At 41.9% G+C, this 20,217-nt stretch overlaps 1 protein-coding gene and 1 long non-coding RNA gene across 2 annotated transcripts; both read left to right on the top strand.

Moving 5' to 3' along the window:
* The first annotated feature begins 513 nt into the window (after nt 1-513).
* Nucleotides 514-17,953, top strand: LOC117894414. The gene is given in 8 exon segments (XM_034801424.1): nt 514-980; nt 7,580-7,683; nt 15,954-16,122; nt 16,187-16,294; nt 16,359-16,523; nt 16,584-16,618; nt 16,620-16,685; nt 16,742-17,953. Coding segments are annotated over 6 exon segments (951 nt in total). The 5' UTR covers nt 514-980; nt 7,580-7,683; nt 15,954-16,007; the 3' UTR covers nt 17,204-17,953.
* Nucleotides 17,954-18,508: 555 nt separating this feature from the next.
* LOC117893819 lies at nt 18,509-19,754 on the top strand. The gene is made up of 4 exons (XR_004648820.1): nt 18,509-18,651; nt 18,758-19,103; nt 19,172-19,389; nt 19,455-19,754. It is a non-coding gene; the product is annotated as an uncharacterized LOC117893819 (long non-coding RNA).
* Nucleotides 19,755-20,217: the final 463 nt, after the last annotated feature.

A 20,217-nucleotide genomic window follows, 5' to 3' on the forward strand; every position in this document is an offset into this window, starting at 1 on the left:
GGAGTCTCCGCGCTAAAACTATAATTTTATCCAATTCATCAAGCAATTCTCCACAAGAGTGGTGGTTCATTTGATATCGATATCTCGAACTAGTTTTTCTCCTGCTGATTAACAGGTGGCGCTAGTGGATAATTGATACATAGAAAATGTGTAATTACCAGAAGGTAGACTTTGGTATATTGCTGGTCTATTTTTGTGCTCATATTTGAAACGCAAAAATGTGTCGGGAAAGCGTCTCACTTTTTAAATAAACTTACCGGGAAAATGTAAAAAACCTGGTTTTGAAAGCTCGTTTGGAATTTTGAGAGACATCCTTTATTAGGTTGGACCAAAAGGGATAGATGAAATATTTCTCAGCTGGATTGGTGTATTTATGTTAAATAAGCTTTTTGGGTATATTTAAGGTATATTGCGAAAATGAGAAGGTATATTTCGGTATATCTCTGGGGGTCCGAAGTTTCTTTGGTCCACAAATCCACGGTCACACTTCGGGAAGTAACGTAAAAAACTTTGACGCGCGCGGCAGCTTTAACACACGGACTCTTTTGTTATTAATGAATAAATAATACAATACATCAAAAGACGCACAAATTCGATAACTCTGCGCGTGTGAGTGTGTGAAATTGTTTACTTAAAAGCGAAGAAAGTGTGTTGCTAAGCTCATGCCCATGCCCTGGTCCATGCCCCCGCAGAGGAGCGCCTGAAGCGACGATCATTCATTATTGCTTCTTCTTCTTTGAGCCGTGTTTCGCTTACCTGTCACAACGCGAGTGTATTTGTGCGGTTGCTCTCTCGATCGCCGATCTCTCTGTGTGTGTTTCTCTTTTTGCGCATGCAAAAAGGCGGCGGCTTGAACAACAACAAAACCAACAACACAAGCTTTCAAGTCGAAGTTCTTGAGCGTCGGCGTCGCCGTCGCTGTCAGCGGCAACAGGTTAGCCCGCGCGTACAGCGCTGCAGCAGAGGCAGGCCGTGTACAGGTTTGTTGGCATTTTCTGCCTTGCTTTTGACTTTGTTTACCCCCTTGCCAACCCAGCCCCTATCCCCCTGCCCCTTGTCCAATCTTTAGAATCGGAATTTCTGCTGGAGACCGCAAATATCGTTTCCCGCTTATCCGATGACTCGAGCGAGCGCTATCTTTCGTATCTCTCAAAGACCATACCCCGTTCCATTCCAAGAAGTGTTTGCACCGATTCCGATCTATTTATCCATGAACGTGACTCAGATTATATTGATACGGCTGGGATGTTGATTCTAGACGGAAAGGTGAGCGACAGCGCCATAAGTTCCAAACAACAATTTGAGACGGCTTGAAATTCCAGCTTGTTTATATTCATATTCGAGTACTTTTATTGTAAACTTTCAATTAAAAAGTATTTATTGTAAAATAAGTAGACGGGTTTAATTACTTAAAAGCAAAACTAATATGCACAAGGTTGAACGTTTCTTACTGAAAATCAGGTTTGGTAACCACCCCAAGAATTGTTTTTTGTTTGCCCTAAAACTTACAGTTTTTCCCATCCAAAGCCCCAACCCCATTTAAATGTCTTATCAACGAAGCTCATTACAAATTCCGAAAACAGAATTGCAACTTAAGTGCACAGCACCACACTACACTGCGCAACATAAATGCTGCAAAATCTTACCTTGAACGCCTCTGCAAGTGCAACATTCGCTTGCAATTTTATTTGCATAACTCAACTCTTACAAGACGCTTTTGGGAGAGCTAATAGAATGAAGTTTTACGACTATGATGGTACCCACTACGCTCTCCGAAAATATAATGTTTGATGGGGCAATCGAAACTCCTTAGAAATGTGGATTATTCGGAGACCTTTGGATTTCTTTTTGTGGTTGATTAATTGAGCAATTTCTTATAGTTTTCAAGATCCAATCCTCCCATGTGTGGACCATTTAAGATTCCTCTTCCTACTATTCCATACGAATACAAAATACCCTTTTAACCCATCATAACTGGGTATAGAAATTCATAAAAATAATTATGCCAGCAACGCAACAAAAACAACAGCAGTAACGAGTGAAACAGTTTAAATGACTTTCAGTCACGTCACGCCATAGCCTCCCTCCCCACCCAGCAGGTGTCGTGGTGGTTTGGACGGGTGGGGGTTGGTTAGGGGTGAAGTAAGGTTTACAGACTTTAACTTAAATATGCAAACTTTTCCCTCGCTTTGAGAAAATTTCGCAAGTTGTGATAAGGGTTTCAGCTCCCCTCTGCCTCGCCACAAAACGACTCCCTGCAAAACCTAATTAGCAAAATGTTGTGGAGCAATTAAAAAAGTCGCAATTCTGCCTCAGCTTTAATTTTGTTTGGGTTGCGGAGAAAAAAACAAAGTATTTGTCACAAAAGTGTCGCAGTGCAGCTGTTGTGGAGACTTTGTATAAATATTTACAGATCACAAACACAGGCGAGAGTTTTTAGCTTAGAAGAATGTTTAAGTGGAGGATTAAATTGGGTTCTAAATGAATTAAAAGGTTTCCGAAACAAGTTTCACAAAAGCAACCTGTAATGCTGACATCATTTTGGTCAAAAATCCACCCCAAAAAAAAGTGGAGAAGGAGTTTGATGTTTTGTTTAAGAAATCCCTTTATGAACAACCCGGCAAGCACTTCCGTCGTGTGGTGTCCAACATCTTAACCTTCCTCATCAGAGAGCTCAGCCAAGCGAGAGATTGACAAACTATATTTACGACTCTCAGGGAGGGAGGGGAGCGATGACAATCAGACACGCAATGGAATTTGCTATTCGCTTCGCGTGCTCTTAGATAAAAAGCTTTTCACAAACCAAGCTCGGTAAACAGAAACAACAACAACAGCCACATTTAGATATCGGGACTGAAAACTGACCTCAAATTTAATTACCAACTTAACCTTTTTGGCCGAAACAGCAGGCAAGCAGGGTGCAGCCCTGTCGTCCTCTGACCTAATCCGCACTGAAGTGACCTATAAAATGGAGGAAAAACTGAAGTTAACAACGGGAAATGAGGACATTTGAGGAACGGTGTGGGACGGAACAGGACGGACAACTTACTTACGTAAAATCCGCCAAAAGCAAGCAAAAAGCCACTAACAGAGTGGATGGAAAGTGTTGGCCTGCTCAATGAACATTTGGGAGAGCTGTTGGCGCTTTCCGATGGAGTATTTTATGAGCTCATAAAATCCAGGATAATAAAAAAGTACCTAACGCACGCCAGGGTGACTATTTTTGGAATTGTGGCACCCAAAAAAAGCGACAAACAGAAATGGCAAAGTGAATGATGGAAGGGAATAAAAATACATAAATGTGCACATTTAGCAACCAAAAGTATTAAATATTAATTCTGCTCCCAGAATATTAGTTAGGTGTGTATTCAATGAAAATCGTGGGCGATTCACGCTGGCAATTTTATGATATTTAAAAGCCTTAAGCCTTTTCAAGCGATTCCGCATTGCATAAGAGTTCTTGTTGGATTTTATCTTTAGAATAAAAAACGATGCATATAATAGAGCCTGAGATATACCCTCAGACCCTGTCATAGCGTACTACAACTGAATGTATGCATATCCATTCCGCATCTCAAACTGCCATGGCAACTCACAGCTCTCTTAGATTGTTCTTCTTAGTCACTTCTTAAGATCCCCAGACATAAACTAATGTTTTCTATGGCAACCATTAAAAGCCAAAAACACTGACAGAGATAAGAACAGGAGATACAGATGTACTGTCCACTGGTATGTTTGGACTTTTAATTTCTGAAACCCAAGAAAGCCTCAGAAAATCTACTCCTCTGCAGATCATCCATGCTGCTTGCCTGGCTTGTTTGGACTTTTAATTTCTGAAACCCAAGAAAGCCTCAGAAAATCTACTCCTCTGCAGATCATCCATGCTGCTTGCCTGGCTCACATATGTATGTATAACATGCCTTGACTTGGCCCTGGCACGCGTTTTCTTTTATTTTTTATTATTTCCCCCACCTTTATCAACTTCTTCATTGGTTATGGTCACGTTTGGGCGTCTTATCGCTTAAATTACTTAACAAGTTTCGTAGAGTTGGTTGTCTCTGCCTTGTCGGCTGCAATATGCAAATGCACTAGGCATGGAAGTTGAAGAACTGGTTGCTTGCAGTTCAAGTCAAGTTAACAAATAGAGAAAATATTCAAAATATTTCAGATTTCATCACAAGTTTCATTGGAAATATCTAGCACATATTTTAGTACATAATCAAAACTAATATTAAAACCCATTAAATCTCCTGGTAATAATGTGCACCTGGTTCAAGAAATGAAAACTCGGTCAAAACTCCGCAGGGGGTTCAGAAACCTCTCCACTCTCGCATCTCCCATCTCACACCCGCCCGCTCCTCACGGTAACTTCATTTCAAAATAAATTTCGTTTTCAATGCATCTCACAAAAAAAAAAAAACAGAAACTGAAACAACAAAAAGCATAAACCGGTTATAACAGTTAGAGAGGGAAATAAAACACACAAACACATACGTAAAGTATTTGCTTCTATCAAAAAACGTAGAAACCGAAAAGACAAAGTGAAAAGTAGGTGACGTTAAGCACCGTTATGTTAGCCCTCCAAAACTGGTCCCTTCTTCTTCTGCTGTTGCTAACGCTGCTACGCTCTTCTTTGCTTCTTTTTCATACTCCACTGCACTCCTCTTACCTGTGCGTGCTGCTCGCATGTTTTTGTTAGCTGAGCTTTTCATTGCTGTACTCTGTATTACGTGCATGCGTATGCGTGTTCAAGAATTTTTTTTTATTCAGCGCCCACGCCTATTAGATATTTGAATTTTACATAACATGGGCAGACCGTCGACATTGTGTGTCCAGAGCTTTGGTTGCCAAATGGCAGCAACAACAGCAACAAGAAGAAGTGGAGCTTGGCTTTGGGAACACCCTTTACGCGTAACTTTGAAAATACACAGATGTTACCATGCTTATGACAGATATTTGATTTTTCTGATATTTGGTAAATTTTTGTATTCATACTGCAACAGCAAAAGTCTGATTCAACCATAAATACCCTGTGGAAGTGTATGCAAATAGAGATAACAGACGCAGTATAAACAGCGACAGGCGACGTCACACTTGCGTGGTCAGCTTTTTGTGCAGCTAGCAAGAAGTAGCGAGAGAGCGGGAGACCCGCATGCGCAACAGGCACGGCTTGGTGCACAGTGGGGCTGGTCTATGACAAACTGCTGTGATATGAGGTGAATTTCAAATTAGATTTTGTGAAACGAGTCATTGGGAAAGTTGTTTCTATAGTTATATATAGCACTACTTTTATATACTGAAGCAAAAAAAGAACCTAAAGTTTATTTGATGATTTGTATTTTGTAACAGCTTATAAGCACACTTCCCAACCACTTCAGCAATCGAGTGACCCACTGTTCAGTTTCGCTGACTGCGCAGTCAGCGTCATGGTCAACCCAAGCTTTTCTGCTCGTCTTTTTTGCATTCTCTCTTGCAGAGTTCTCTTCAGATCGCGCTCACACACATGTTTGCGTGTGCGTGTGTGTAGACTGCGTAATTAGTGCTATCGTAATTGAGTTTTGTCCACTCTCTCAGCGCTGGCCGAAAGTTGCTTATTGCCTCTTCTTATTTTGCTGCATTTTAATTGAAATTTATGCAGCTATTTAAGTTCCCTCTCTCTCTCACTCTGGCCATCTGTGTGGGGAAGAGCGTGGGAGAGGGAGCGTTTGAGTGTTGGCAGGAGGCTGCGGTTCAGCGATTCTTTTGTACATGTATTGAGTCTAACTTTGCTTTGGCTTTGATTACATGGATGTTCTCCATCTCTCTTTTGTGCATAGCCAGTACTCGTACTCGTGGGGCATATTTAATTTGTTGAGAATTATGCAACAGCCAGAAGAATGCGGATTCTATCAGACAATAAAATGTACAATGTAAAAGCTATTGCACCTTTTTTATGATGATCACGCACATCAGCGACGTAACAGTAACGCAAATACAGAAGAACTGCAATTGTCTCTGACGTAGAATTTCCAATGCTGAATAATGGGTATTCTTTAGTCGTAATTTGAAATTTTTGTTGTCTATGGAAGTGGACTTGGTGTGAGTTACCGTTGCATTGATTCGGTATTGAAGCTGTTTCTGCAATTGTTGAACAGGAAATTAGGTCCAAAATCGAGCGGAAGCTTTTAGTTCCGTATAGTATCTAGGGGTGAGGCTTTTATCGAAAGTGCGGCTTTTGATTAGGATGTGGAACTCTATTTAATGGACTGCCAAAAGTTTTTCGCTTTCAAACAAAAAAAATTATTTCTCTGAGCTGTTCTATTCATGGAGATATTTCTGACATTATGATTATTATTTGCTTCCTGTTTCTGACGATATTACATCTCGTTTTAAGTTTCTAGAATGTGTACCATATAATTGGTGGATCTTACAAGTAATTTTTGTAATTTGAATTTAATTATATTGCTTCCCTTATGACATTTGAACATGCCATCCAAAAATGTAGTTTCTTAGCTATGAATTTTGTTAATGATGTAAGAAAATCATTTTGGGTATTACTAGTAGTTATAACATGATTTTAATTAAATTATTTCCACGCAGATGTCACTTTCATTAAGTTCAATCAAATTTTAACCAGATTTTATTCATTTACAAATATTTTTATTCTTATTAAATAAATTAAAACTATTCATATATCCTCATCAATAGACCCATCAGTTTCCCATTCCTATGCTTCGATTACAAAATCGTTTGCTCAAATTGGAAGAATTTCACCCAATTCTTTTTTTGGGTGGTTCCCAATTGCGCTCAATCGACATAGAAAAATGTTTGAAGAGGTCAAGCCTAAATGCTTGGACTTGCACAACCCTAGACCCCTCAGACACCATACTCTGACTCTGCTTTGCTGTTTTGGGGGTCAATTATAATTCATATGAAGTGCAAGACTTTAATTAAAGTGTTTTTCCCTCGGACAGAAATGGATGTGGCAATGAGGAAATTAGAAAGCCATCAACGGAGCAGTTTCAAATACTTTTGGAAGTAGGCAGGCGGCACTTGGTTTGTCAACTTTCAGTCGCAGAGTTTTAAGTACTTTTGATTGCGTTTTCACCCATTGTCACGGCAGTCGACGACTGACGTGATTCACGCAATTTTGTGGCTTGTAGAGAGAGACACTGGCGGGGGCGTTCCATTAACCAAAACCAAACCATTGTCATTGCTGTTGCTGTTGCGCGCAACTTGGCATACAAATTTGGTTGAGCATTTTCTTAACCGATGACTGCCGCTCAGGGTCTGGGCCTCCCCCGGGTCTGGGTCTCTGGGGTAATTGCCATGCAATTTCAACTCCGAACAATTCAAGGCACGATTGCCGCTGTGCCTGACTGATAAGAGTTGTTATTGCTGCAGTTGTTAGTTTTATCGTTTAACTAAGGGAAGTGATTAAAGATGATTTCAGTTTCAATTATCCAACAAACGTAATAAAGTTTACCTATGGAAGAGAGTAGAGTCTCGGATAAATAATAATTATAATCTTGTTTGAATCTCTGAAAAAAATGACTTCAATATTTCCCAAATTTAATCTCTTACTTTTCCTCCATTGCAGATTGGAAAACTTTTTGAATCGTTCGAAATTTCACACCCATGGATTATAGCAGCATAAAAAGGCGAATTTCCCTGATTGAAATGGATTTATAAAAAATAATTAAAGTAAGTTTCGGTCATCTTTAATAATAAGAAATGATTTGTGGGAAATTTACAACCAATTAAAAGTTAAGGGCCTAACCCGAAAAGGTTTGCCAAGAAAGCGAAGCCGAACCTTTAGCGGATCATAAAAGACTGTTGCTCCCTCTCCTCCTTCTCCTCTTTCACCAAACAAAATTCGCGGTCAAGGTTATTGAACCTGAGCCGCGCCTGAACTTTGTTTTTAATTCTCATTCTTTTTAATTTTTACGCATTTTATGGGCAAAAAGAATGTGACTTGCCTTGCGACATAATTTAATTATGTCTACGCACCGCGGTCGCCCAAACAATACAGAAGCAGGGGGCCATAAGAAGCGCATGAATTAAATTAAAATATGCCAAAAGCAGAGATGAAAAGAGAGAAGAAAGAAATGTTTAGACTAAGGGATGCCCGGTATTTTGGCATTTACATTTTATAGTGTAAAAATGTATGTAGAAATATACATATATAAATATGTAGACATATATTGGATTTCCTCATTAGCGCTGTATTCCTTCCTTCCTACCATGAAACCAGCCTCTGTTTACTGATCTTTTCCCCATTGCATACAGAACCATGCTGCCATTCCCATCAGTAAAATATACCCACCATACCTGTACATTTACAGGGTATCCACAGTCATAAAGCAAGTGAATGAAGAAGCGCGCGAATACCGAAAACTGGAGACAATAATACGCTTACGAGTACGAGTGGCAACCGGTTCAATAACTGAATAACTGGAATGAGACACAAATTGAATTACATTCAAAAGGGCGACAATATGATCGTATGACTCAGCTCAAAGATACAAATGTGCGATGCGAGTTTGCATATGTATCTCATGTACCCACTCAATGGCTATTTAATCAAACTACAAGTTGAGTTCGTGCGTTCTTGGACTGCCATTTGAAGTACTTGCGGCGGGGCAGCCTCATTAGAGGCCTTTTTCTTTTCTTCGCTTTATTTTCGCTAACCTTTGGCTCTCCCACACAATGAAAACTTGTTTTCGTATCTCGTATCTGTGACTGATTAACGTCATGCCTGAGATGCCATTTGTTGATGTGGGAGTTATGTATATTTATAGTCATAAAAAACATATTTGCATTAAGCATATCTGATTTTCTCTCAGGGAGAAAACTTGTCTGCCAGTCGATTGTTTCGCTGGTTTTGTGGAATATAATTTGAATTTATTGTTGGTGAAATTTCATTAACGCGAAAAGATCATAAACAAAACTGTTGAGTGCAGTATAAATTCATAACTAAAGCGATTCAATGTCCTGCTCCATGGCGTATGCCCATCCCAACCCCAGAAGTGCCTTGCCTGTCATTCGTTTTTGCGAAAGTGCTACCCCAGTGTAAGCGTGACTGTAATCGTTAATTAGCACACAACAAAACATTTGTCTATTAAATGAATACGCCAAAAATGCTTGAGCCATGGGCTCTGCTTTGACACTTGCCATCGCTGAACGAAGATGAGCAACGCACGTGATTTATCGACTACATCGGCAAGCAAGTTCCCCCCACAGAAGCAGACCGCAAAACAGGCTCCATTCATCAATATCTAAAAAATGGAAGGGTTGTCTTTTCCACTGGCAAATCTGACAATCAAAAGAGCTAAAAGGATCGACAAACAAAGTGACAGAAGGAGATTTTAAAGGGCTGAAAAATGGTAGAAAATATTGAGAGCCTTGCATTTTATTTTTGGTGCTTTATCCTTTAATTGCAATAGTAATTTGTGCTTTGCTTGCTCCTATGGGATTTTAATTGGATAATTATCAACCAAGTTGCACACTAGTTTCGAGCCACACACAAACATCTTGACACGTTCCACTGGCCCAGCGTTCTTGCAACAGTCAGCAGGCAGTGGAAGTGGAACCCCTGCAGCAGCAGTATCATTCGACGCCTCGTTGCACTTTCCATTTGCCAACCCAGTGAACCGCAGGTCGGTCGGTCGCTCGGTCGTTTGGTCGCTCTTTCTCATGGATGTCCCACCAGGCATTGGCTACTTTAGCTAATGACTTTATTGAATCGACCGAAGGCATCATCACCATCTCTCTTTCACCCTCTCGCTCTATCTGTTGACTCTTCGTGTGACTTTTGCCGCATCGCAAAAATTAGTGCAAGCAAATTTGCGCTCGTCAATGAACGGTCGCGACAATGGGCCCATCATCGTCATTAGCCACCCAGCCACTCCGCCCCGCAGCAGTAACCAACGTTTCGGGTGGCAAAGCAATTTCCAAGTGGTTCTTAAGTGGAATTTTATTTGATGAAAAGTAATCCTTAGATGTGGCCTTTGAGAAGATATCGATTGTCGATTGATAGACCACTTTTAGGGCTATAATTTTTTGGATATTTCCCCGATTTGTGCTACAGTAAAAGCTCTTATTTCGATTGTGATTATTCTCGTTTATCTGCGGCAACTTCTGGCTGCAGTAACTCATCCTTGTCAGCTTTGCTCATGTCACAATTAGAGGCTTAATTGTTGGACATGGATGGTGCCCATCAAGCGGAGGAAGATGTCTGTTGCTTAAATGATTAAATGGCAGCATTTGCCGTGTAAAATACGGCACATGTTATGTAAATAACGGTCTTTGCCATGAAGCATAACAGCGAAAAGTGTTCTCGGGTGGTTCTCGAGCAGAAGAAATGAGTGAGGGAAGAGTGTGTCCCCCCAAAGTGGGACAGACAACAGCTGGCCGCAGAACAAACTTTCGAGAGAGAGCAAAGAGGACACTTTGCTACTGCACTGCCACCCCCTCAGCAATGACCCCCTTAATGACAATGTCTCATGACACACATATGAAACGCAGGAAAAAGAAACGGAAGAACGGGCTGGGTGGGGTGTGCGGGGTGTTCTATGGCTGTGGGTGAGCTCTGAGGGCGTTGGCAGTTTGATTGTTGTTTGCACAACTTGTCGTAGTTGCCGCATGTTGCACGGTGGCCTGTCAAAACGCAAAGATAAATACCAACTGCAAACTTTGAGCGAGAAAGAAAAACTACCAGCAAGAGGCAGGGGGAGACAAGAGGCTAGGGCTAGGCAGCGATAGACCCATTTTCATAGATCGGGTCTAGGGCTTTTGTCAGGCGCAAAACTTTCACCAAAAAAGTCGTGTAAAGAAGATGCAACACAAAGTAAAAGTTTGTTAACAATTGAACGAAACGTGAAAAGAGCTGCAGGCTGCCACACACAGCAGCGAGTGGGAAATAAGGGAATCGGACAGAGAGACAAAGAAATGTGAAATGTGTTAACCACAAATCAAAGAGAAAGAACAACAATTATAAGAGCAGCAGCAGCAGAAGTAGAAGCAACGGAAACGTCAGTTGTGCAGACAGTTTGAACTCCTTCATTTCCATTTCCAACCCAGAGCTCTCTTCTGGCTCCCAGAAACAGGCCCATGTCTGACCCATTTCCCTGGGCTGTTTTCCAACCTACCTGAGAGGCTGGGAGCCACAATTTGTATTTGCTCGAGAGATTAGCATGTAAGAAATAGTACACTGAGGGAAGAGCTAGCACAACAGACTGGGTCTCATGTGGTAAAGCGGAAAACAGACAGCTAAAAGATAGATCTTCAACACCTTCAGCAGAAAATCTTGAAAATGTGTAAATATAGAGCAGACTTTTATCTAAGCTTAGAGACAATTCATCAAACCAAAAGGTTCTTCTTTTTGTCTAGTGAATTCCTGAATCTATTTATATTTTCACCACAAAGTGAAGCTTCTAAATAACTTAAAGTTCTATGGGTTCTTGTTGCCTTGTCTGATGCTCATTCTGATCTTGAGAGAGAGTGAGCGGAAGCTCTCAGCTGTCTGCTGTTTAAGTTAACGGATGAATGGTTCGCGGAATAACTGTTCTGGCTATAAATAAAAAGAGAGACAGAGATAAACTAGACAATGGAATGGTGTAAGCTCGAATTTGATGTGCGTTTAAATATTGCCAAGATTTAATTATAATTAAATTAATATGGAATACAATTTGAGAGCAAAGGGAAGGAAGTTAACGATCGAAAAACATGCGAAATACGCTAGAAAATCAGAGACAGATGAAGAAATTTCTACTCACTATTAATAATAAATAGTAAACAGCGATAAACAATAAAATAAACAATATCTGCATGCATAGTGTCTGCCCGCTGCCAACGGATTATAATTGGATTAAAAGTCTTCATTTAATAACTCAAATTTAATGGCAGAAGTTTAAAGTTTGGCATTTGATTATTTCCATGCATCTTTTGCCTAAGTTTCTCAGGTGAAGTTGCTGCCGTAAACCATTCGTAGAGCCAAACCAAGTCAAACCCTAAACGGATTACAGCCAAAAATGTTGTTTCGCTGCTTGGCTCCCCCACGCTCAATTAGCCAAAGTTCTGGCCTAACTCCTGGGCTCTGCATGTGTATCGTGGCCTCAGGGAAATTGCATTTTCCAAACACAGCGAATGAGAAATGCCTTTCCTAGGCAACGGCTTGGCTTAGCCTCCGCTTTTGGCTGTTGTTGTTGTTGTTGTGGCTCCCATTCCATTCCATTTCGTTCCGTTCCGTTCCGCACTTTGCCATGGCAACAAGTGCAGCCAACAGCCAAAACAGAACGGTGCTGCCGCTGCTGCTGCTGCCTAACAAACAGAAATCAAACAATAAACCGAAAATCAATATACACAGTTTCCCCCCTCGACACCCAATCCTCCTCCCATCCACCCCATAAAAAACTATTAGAAGGGAGGCCGCGACACGTTTTGCCATTCAAGACCGGCCGCCCCGACAAATTGAAGGGAATTTCCTGTCTGGCAGGTCTCTCATTTCCCCCCAGTCCCAAGCCGAGTCGAACCGGTGACCCAATTTCCGCGGAAAAGCGACTTTTCATTAGTCCGAAGTTCTCTTTTGTTTCGTATTTGGGTTTCGCTAGAGATTTGTTTTTTTGCACATCTATTTTTGGTGGGATTAAGTGACTGGGAAGTGCACCTAATGGAGGTCTGAGGAACCTCAAAGGTTGTTAGCCTCTCACCTCTCTCTCTCTCTCTCTTAGTACCCCTCTCTTTCTTAGTCTCTCTCCTTTGATCCACGTTAAATTACTTATTTTAGCATTGCTTTCGTTTCCCAAGTTAATTGATTTGCTTTTTGTGTGGCTTTGTTTTGCTTGGGGAGAGGCAGAAAGAGCGGCTTTAAAATGCTAATGGAGGTTGGGTTTGAGCTGAATTTAGGAGTTGTGTTGTGTCAGAGATAAGTTGACTCCCAAGCGACGTGAGGCATTATTTATGGCAACGAAGCACGAAGGACCGAAGGACTGAAGAGAGTTCAACGAATGACTGCAGAAGGAGTGAGACTAGGGGGTACATGAAATACTGTTACATTGAATAAGTGTTAAAATAGATCAGAAACTGGGTCAAGAGAAGAACCTTTAAGTAGGTCTGCGTTCAATTTTCAAGCCTTGAATGGAATGAAATAGAGGAAGATTAAAGCTAAAGGAACATTATGGGCTGATCCAATGTTAGTAAAAGTCTTGGAAATATAAGAACTCGAAAGATCTACAGGGATCTGCAAAGATCTAACTAGAGAGAGTGTCAGCGTCAGAAAGACAGCTTTCAATCGCAGCTTCCTCCATGGAGATCATGAAAATAAACACCCAAAAGATTAGACACCATGATTCATGGTTATCGCTTTGGGTTTTTGTGGCTTTGTGGCTTTGTGTGGACCCCTGGAAAACCCACACGTTGTGGCCTGCCACACGACTAGGGTTGTGCTGGCTGGCTGGTTGGACGGCCCGCTGACAATTACACTCGGTGGCTGGGCATGGCATGGCATGGGTTGGGATGGCTTCACTTCAGCATCTCACACTTGCAGCCGCTGGCTGCTTCACCCGGTTCCTGCTCCAACGGAGGCCTGGCGTGTAAATCATATAAACATATGCACATCACCTCTGGAATCACGACAGGAGCCTCCACTATAACTCATTTCCCACCTCTCCACCTTTTGCGGCCCACCTACACACGATCGCTGATGGGACTGAAGAGAGTTGGAAAGAGAGAGAGAGCAACGACAGCTAAACAGAAATTTATGCAAGTTGAAAATCGTGACACAATTGGTAAGAGTTCATTTTCTTTGACTTTGACTCTTGGCCTGACTTTGGCGTTGGCTTCAGCTTTGGCTTTGGCTTTGGCTTTGGCTTACGGCTAGCTCGGGCTCAAGTTCGGGTTCGAGGTTAGCACCCATTTGTAAGAGCCGCAACAATGTTGCAGATTGAGGTGGGAATGGCAATAGATGGCAGATGGAATGGATAATGAATGGTTAGAATAAGCCACCGAAGAAGTAAAATAATGGTAGATAAAGTAAAAGAAAAAGGCAGCAGCTTGAGCTTGGACTTTGTCTTGCTCCTATCTCAGTTCCATTTTGCAGATCAAAGAAAACTTTTGTTTTATCGTTTGTGATAATAGAAATCTCTGCACCATTTCCACTCCCTCACTCCTCACTGTAAATTCTCCATAGCAGCATTCTCCATCGTCAGAGATGTCGAAATCTTGGCCAGGTCTCCACAGAACCCACACAGAACCGCGTTCCACTCAACGAAGCGTAGTGGAGCGGACTTTCAAGAGTCACAGAAGCAGAACCATCTGCAGCAGCATTCGTTGGGTAATTTAAGCTACTCATATGAACCATCAGCCATCCCCCTTATCTCTACTTTCCTGCCCGCCCGCCCTGAGCTTCTGGTTGTACTCTTAAAGAGGAATAGGCATGATTGTTTTGATGATAGGTTTGCTAAGCATTTAATTGTGGAGCTGTAGAGCTTCTGGCAATACTCTTAGAGATATTTTTCTAATATTTAGATCTGTTTAGGGCATGATTGAGCTCAACATAAGCTTATATTATAATAGCTAAAGAACTTTAAAATATCCTATCCAAAAGTGTATCAAATGTTTTGCCATTCCAAATCGTCAAACTGGCTTTATCTGGTTTACATTTTATTGTGTTGCTGTTGTTATTGTTGTTGCTGTTGCCTGGTTTGTCTGTTTACCGTTAAGAGCAAGAAACAGCAGCACGAGCAGCAGAAGCATCAACAGAACTGGAGTCTCCACTGATGAGGCAACAACCCGACTCGTTTTGGCTTCGCGGCTAGTGAGTGTCTCCAGTTTCTTGTTTCTAGTGTTTCAAATGCAACGCCGGCGCGATCGCTGGCTCTCTCAATGAGGACTCTCCGCTTACTTACTTATGGCATAATGACTGCAGACTGGAGAAGGTTTTTGTTGAGTTTATTAGCATGTAATGGAGGTAGAATGCCAGAAGGCAGAAGGCTAACCCTGCTCAAATTATGGAAGTAATGAGTGAGGAGCTATAATCATGGACAAGGAATGCAAATGGAAGTAAAACGAGATTGAAATATGCCTTATGCATCTCTGTTTTCTTGAGTTTCAGTGAAAGTTCTCTTAGCCAGTTACCGATATCCATTTCATCCCAATTTGCTCCCTCTATTTCTCCCATTTTCCACTCTCTGCTGCAGCTGCAGCTTTTTCTTTGTGGTCTAATTCCACTCTTTAGCCTTTTCAGTCCATTAATTGTTGGCTGCTTAACATAATTCCAACTAGATCACATTCAAATATCACGTATGTATGCGCCGCAGCGTTGTTATTTCTTTTAGCAATTGGCTCTTAAATGCCCCAACAATTAGCCGCGAGATGTCAAAAAAAAATGCTTAAACTTGTCTCAGAGATGTGAAAAATGTTTGATAAATTGTTATTTAATTACATGTTAAAGGAATTCGGCTTGCAGCATCGACAGCAAGTGGGGAGACAGAGACAGCAGCACACCCACAGCTGCCAACAGATAAATTTTCTCTGCGTAAGCTTTTTTTTTGCTGTATGCAATTCAAGGTCGTCGGCAAGTAGCTCTTTATGTATGAATGAGATCTAATTGTTCGTGATGTGAGAACGAACACTGGCGAGGCTTATTCGGGAGGTGGAGGTGAAGGTGGAGGTGGCAGTGGGTGGGTGTTTCGGAACTGGGTTGACTGTGGGGTTAGATTCGAGGGTGCTCTGGCAGATGTACGTTCAGATGTAGCTACTTTTATACCTACTTATGTACCTACTTATGTATGCCTAATGCTAATGCTAAAGATAATGCCTGTGAGAACATTTGTGGAACGGCTTACGGCATGTCCCCGTTTTAGTAATGCACTTGACAATGACTTGGAGTGGCTCAAAGTCGTCATCCAAACGCTGAGCAGCAAATGACACAAATCGAGCAGAAACTGTATTTAATATTCTCTTTCTCTTCGCAGTTTATTTGGATCTCACTTTGTATGTTTAACGTTCGTTATGCTGTACAGTAAAACATGGCAAAGTCGACACTTTATGCTGCTGGTGTGACCTGTCTGGGCTTTGTGTGCTTCGCCTTGGCATCTGTGGCCATTGGTGTACCCATTTGGGGCTACTACGATAGTCCATCGGGTGAGTTTTCACTCTCTCCAATTTGCAATTGAATTGGAATTATAATTAATTGCTTGCTCTACAGGTGGCTATGACTTTGATCGGGGCTATTTTGGGCCGTTTAAGGTGTGCAAGCAATTGACTTACAATCGCGAGAAATGCGGCAATGATGTATCCAAGTTTCGATTGAGCAGTGAGTATTATCATCAGTCTGCCAGTGGATGAAGAACCTAAATTGTTTCCCCTCCTTTTCCCAGATGCCGTCTTTGTCAGTGGCCTGCTGGCCATTGGTAGCTCAGCCTTGCTGGGCATCTTCTGCATTCTGTCGGTCATTCAGCATGCAATGATCTCGTCCAGGGAGAAGGTGGTGATGCCCTATACCACGCTGGTCGTTGTAAAACTGATATTTGCACTGCTGGGAGGTGAGTCAATGAGTTCTCCCTTTGCTACTTTTACTCATATCTGAAATCCCCCACCATTAGGTGTACTGGCCATCATAGCCACCATTCTGTTTGCCTTTGCAAATTGATGAGCAGGAGCGTTTCGGTTTCAAAATATCGCGGGGCATTTCCTTCTACATACAGGTGAGTGAATGAATAGCTTGTTCCTTTGCTTGTTTTTATCCTTTTTCTTCTTACAGATCGTTGCAATTGTGCTCTCCATAGCCCTGTTTGTGGCAGCTCTGTATGATGTCATCTACTCGCGCAGCCCTGGCGGTGATCCCACCATGGGCATGGACGCAGCCTCGCCTGCCAGTGCCACCACCTTCAATAATCCTGGCTTCAAGGAGCCGCGCAGTCGCAATGGCGTCTCGGTGACGGATGCCTCGGGCAAGCCGTACAGCGGCATCAGAAATGGGGCTGGAACTGCGGGCAGTGTGGCCTCCATGAGCACCACGGTGACGAGCGTCTCGAATGGCTCCACCCTGGACTCTGTCACGCGTTCGCCGCTGCGTTCGAGCCTCAAGAAACCCCGCCCGCGGCCCGACCCGACGTTGGGCATACAGAATCCAGGATATTCTGGCTCTGGCAGCTCGCCACCGATGCGTCGCAATGGCAGCGTAAAGAAGGTGCGCATACAGACGCACAGCACCGAGGTGTAGGCAACACAATTAAAAGGAAGTTCACACAAGCGAAACAACAACAACAAAACATTTACAAAGACTGTGTACAGTAGCAAAAAGGAAGACAGGAAGGCATTCCCCAGATAGTTATGGAATATTCCTTTTCATTTGTCTTCCAAAAAGATTCGCATAAGCAGCATTCGATTTGGCACAGACGACAATTTCTTCTGTGAGCAACGGTTTCCGTCCATGGGCATGGCAAGAGTATTTAACAGAGTTCTCCCCCCACCCCAGGCAGGACTTTCATTATATTACAACTCTCCCCAAGTGCCCTTTCGACCGCGCCCAGTCCCAGTCCCCCCAGGCACTCGATGGGAAGAAAGTTTCCCAACCCTAAAGATAATCCACTTGCAATATTCTTATTTAACGAAAACAAACACCATCCCCCCTCCCCCAACTACCACATAAGCATTATAAAGCAGCATTTGTAAAATACATAAACATCGGGAATGACACAAATTGTTATTTATAGTTTAAGTTTAAGTCACGAAATAATGGAAAAAAGTTTCGAATGCATTCGAGAGGAGTGTAGTTTGTACGCGTATGTTATTGTTAGCAATACTTTCACGATTGTTGATTGACGAAATTTCACTATTGGTAGACACTTGGATAAATTAAGCTAAGCTTTTGTTTGTTTAGTTATTTGTAATCCAATTGGAAAATGTGTTTCATGTTTTTCTCTGTAAGCTAATTACTAAATCGAAGGCGATAATAAATAATACTATTGAATTTAGCGGCAAATAGTGGATAAAACTATAAAAATAAGTATGACTGGATTAAAAATCTTATTTGATCATTGAAAAGTGCAAAACACTGTAGCCACTTGGCGCCTTCTTGTTTGAATTGAGTTGACGTTTTGTGGCGGCGAGTGTTTGTCAGACAGCAACATCCCCGATATGTATGTTTTCTATCGATAGTTAACTTGTTCGTTATGCAACACCGTAAATATACCGAGAATATAATATTCGTTATCGTTCAATATATCGATATTTTTCTTAGATCAGGAGAGATATACAACTTTTTAAAATATTATGCCATAAGGTATACATTCCAATAAAAAGGAGTATTTATAAAAGCTAAATTGATTCTTCAATCGGATTAAATTATTGTATCAGTCTTAAAAGTCTTTGCACGTTAGTAACATCAATAAGAACATCAAAATCGATGAATGTGATTTAAGGCTACGGTATATTTTTAAAATGAGAAGGTATATTTTGGTACATTTTTGAGGGTCTGACGGTATATTTGATCGATAATTGCGGTATTTTTCTGTGCTCAGATCAAAACAACGAAAACAGCTGCTGATTTCTCAATTTTATTAAAAAAACAATTAAAGTAGACAAATTCAAGCATTAAAAACCGAAATAAAACGACAAGCAGTCATGGCGGATGTCGCAGCATGTGAATTGCACAACGAGAACAATGCGGTGAGTACCAAACGAACAGCATGCCACATTTGCAGCCCCTACCTGCGGGCTGTTTCATAGCTTGAATGATAATTTTAACAATATTATGAATTTGTTCTGTTTGTAGCCCCCAATCATGTGTTGCAAGCACATGTACGACTTATCGAGCGTTCGCGTCATGATGAGACCGGTGGCGAGGTCTGCCATTTGGTGGAAGAGTTGAATGGCACGCAATTGAGGGACCAAGCGGAACGACAGGTGTGCCAAATGAACTGTTTGGCAGCCTGTTGCGTTTGGTAACAGATGAACGATTCACTTTGCGGCTACACATAGGCAAGAGATCCCAGATCTTGGCTTCCATGTCAAAAACCGCATGGACCACAGCCAAGACAATGTAGAGTAATACTGCCCTAGTGTGCTGTTCGAGGAGGAGAGAAGGATTGAGTGAGAGACTCCCATTGATTACAGGGAATGTGAGTATACAAGCGGTACGCATTGATCTAATTGATGGGTAATCTAGTGTGTGTTTCTAACTCCACAGTAAACCATTGAAGAGACTGCCAGCATTGTGAAAAAATATCGCATCTCCTTCAGACGACTGCAGAGTTGTCTGAGCATCCACGAGGATGCCATGGTTGCGCAGAGTAAGTCGCCTATGCGTTCGAGTTCCTCAACGATGCAGCCTGTGGGTCCACAAATGGAACTGGCCTAGATGATTGAGCAAGGATTCGTCAAGCGCTTCACTGAGCCACGGAGAAGGTAAAGTGTATATTTACACTTCCGGCAGCACTCTTTTTACCTGTTCTCGTTTTATGTTTTTTCAGATAATCGAAACCGTTCTTGTTATCATGGAGCTGAAGGAATCGTCTGCTGCTGCACTCCAATAGAGTTGGCTGATGGGGTCCAGTCCTGCAATCGGTATCAAATCGCAACGTTGAGCTAACCATGTAGCTGTAGTCCAGCTAAAGCGCTAATGCCCCGCCACTGCAACCATTTTCCCGCAGAGGATCGATGAAGGCGATGAGCGACTCCTACTTGTCCTGCGGTCTGGATTTCATGTTCTCCATCGAAGTGGACGAATTCCAATCTGAAAGTGTGGACGACTCTGCTTGGAACGCAGGATAAAATTAATAATCCATGTAAAATAAATACGTAATACAATAAAATTGTAGCATACTTTTAAAAATTTTGAAGTATCTTTTGGGGGCTGGTTTGATGACAAAAAGTGTGGCATACTTTCAGGCTGAAATCATGCCTTTTAGAAAATTGCGTAAAACAGCCATATCCTGCAGTCCTTGAGGTCCTTGATGGATTCAAATGATAGAGGAGACTCTCCCGCTCACGAGGACTCGTGGCATGTCCTGATCCGACAGGATACAGACAAGTTACAGCGATTTTTAGATTTCCCTTAAAAAATATCCTTAAAATGGCATTATCCTTAATGTCCTTGCAACCGAAGGAAGAGCAGGCGATCCCGACTACAAGGACTCGTGGCATGTCCTGATCTGACAGGATACAGCCAAGTTATAGCGTTGCATAGATTAAATTTAAAAACATCCTTAAAATGGCATTATCCTTAATGTCCTT

The sequence above is a fragment of the Drosophila subobscura genome, chromosome J (genome assembly GCF_008121235.1).
Source record: "Drosophila subobscura isolate 14011-0131.10 chromosome J, UCBerk_Dsub_1.0, whole genome shotgun sequence".
In the NCBI taxonomy this organism is placed as follows: domain Eukaryota; kingdom Metazoa; phylum Arthropoda; class Insecta; order Diptera; family Drosophilidae; genus Drosophila; species Drosophila subobscura.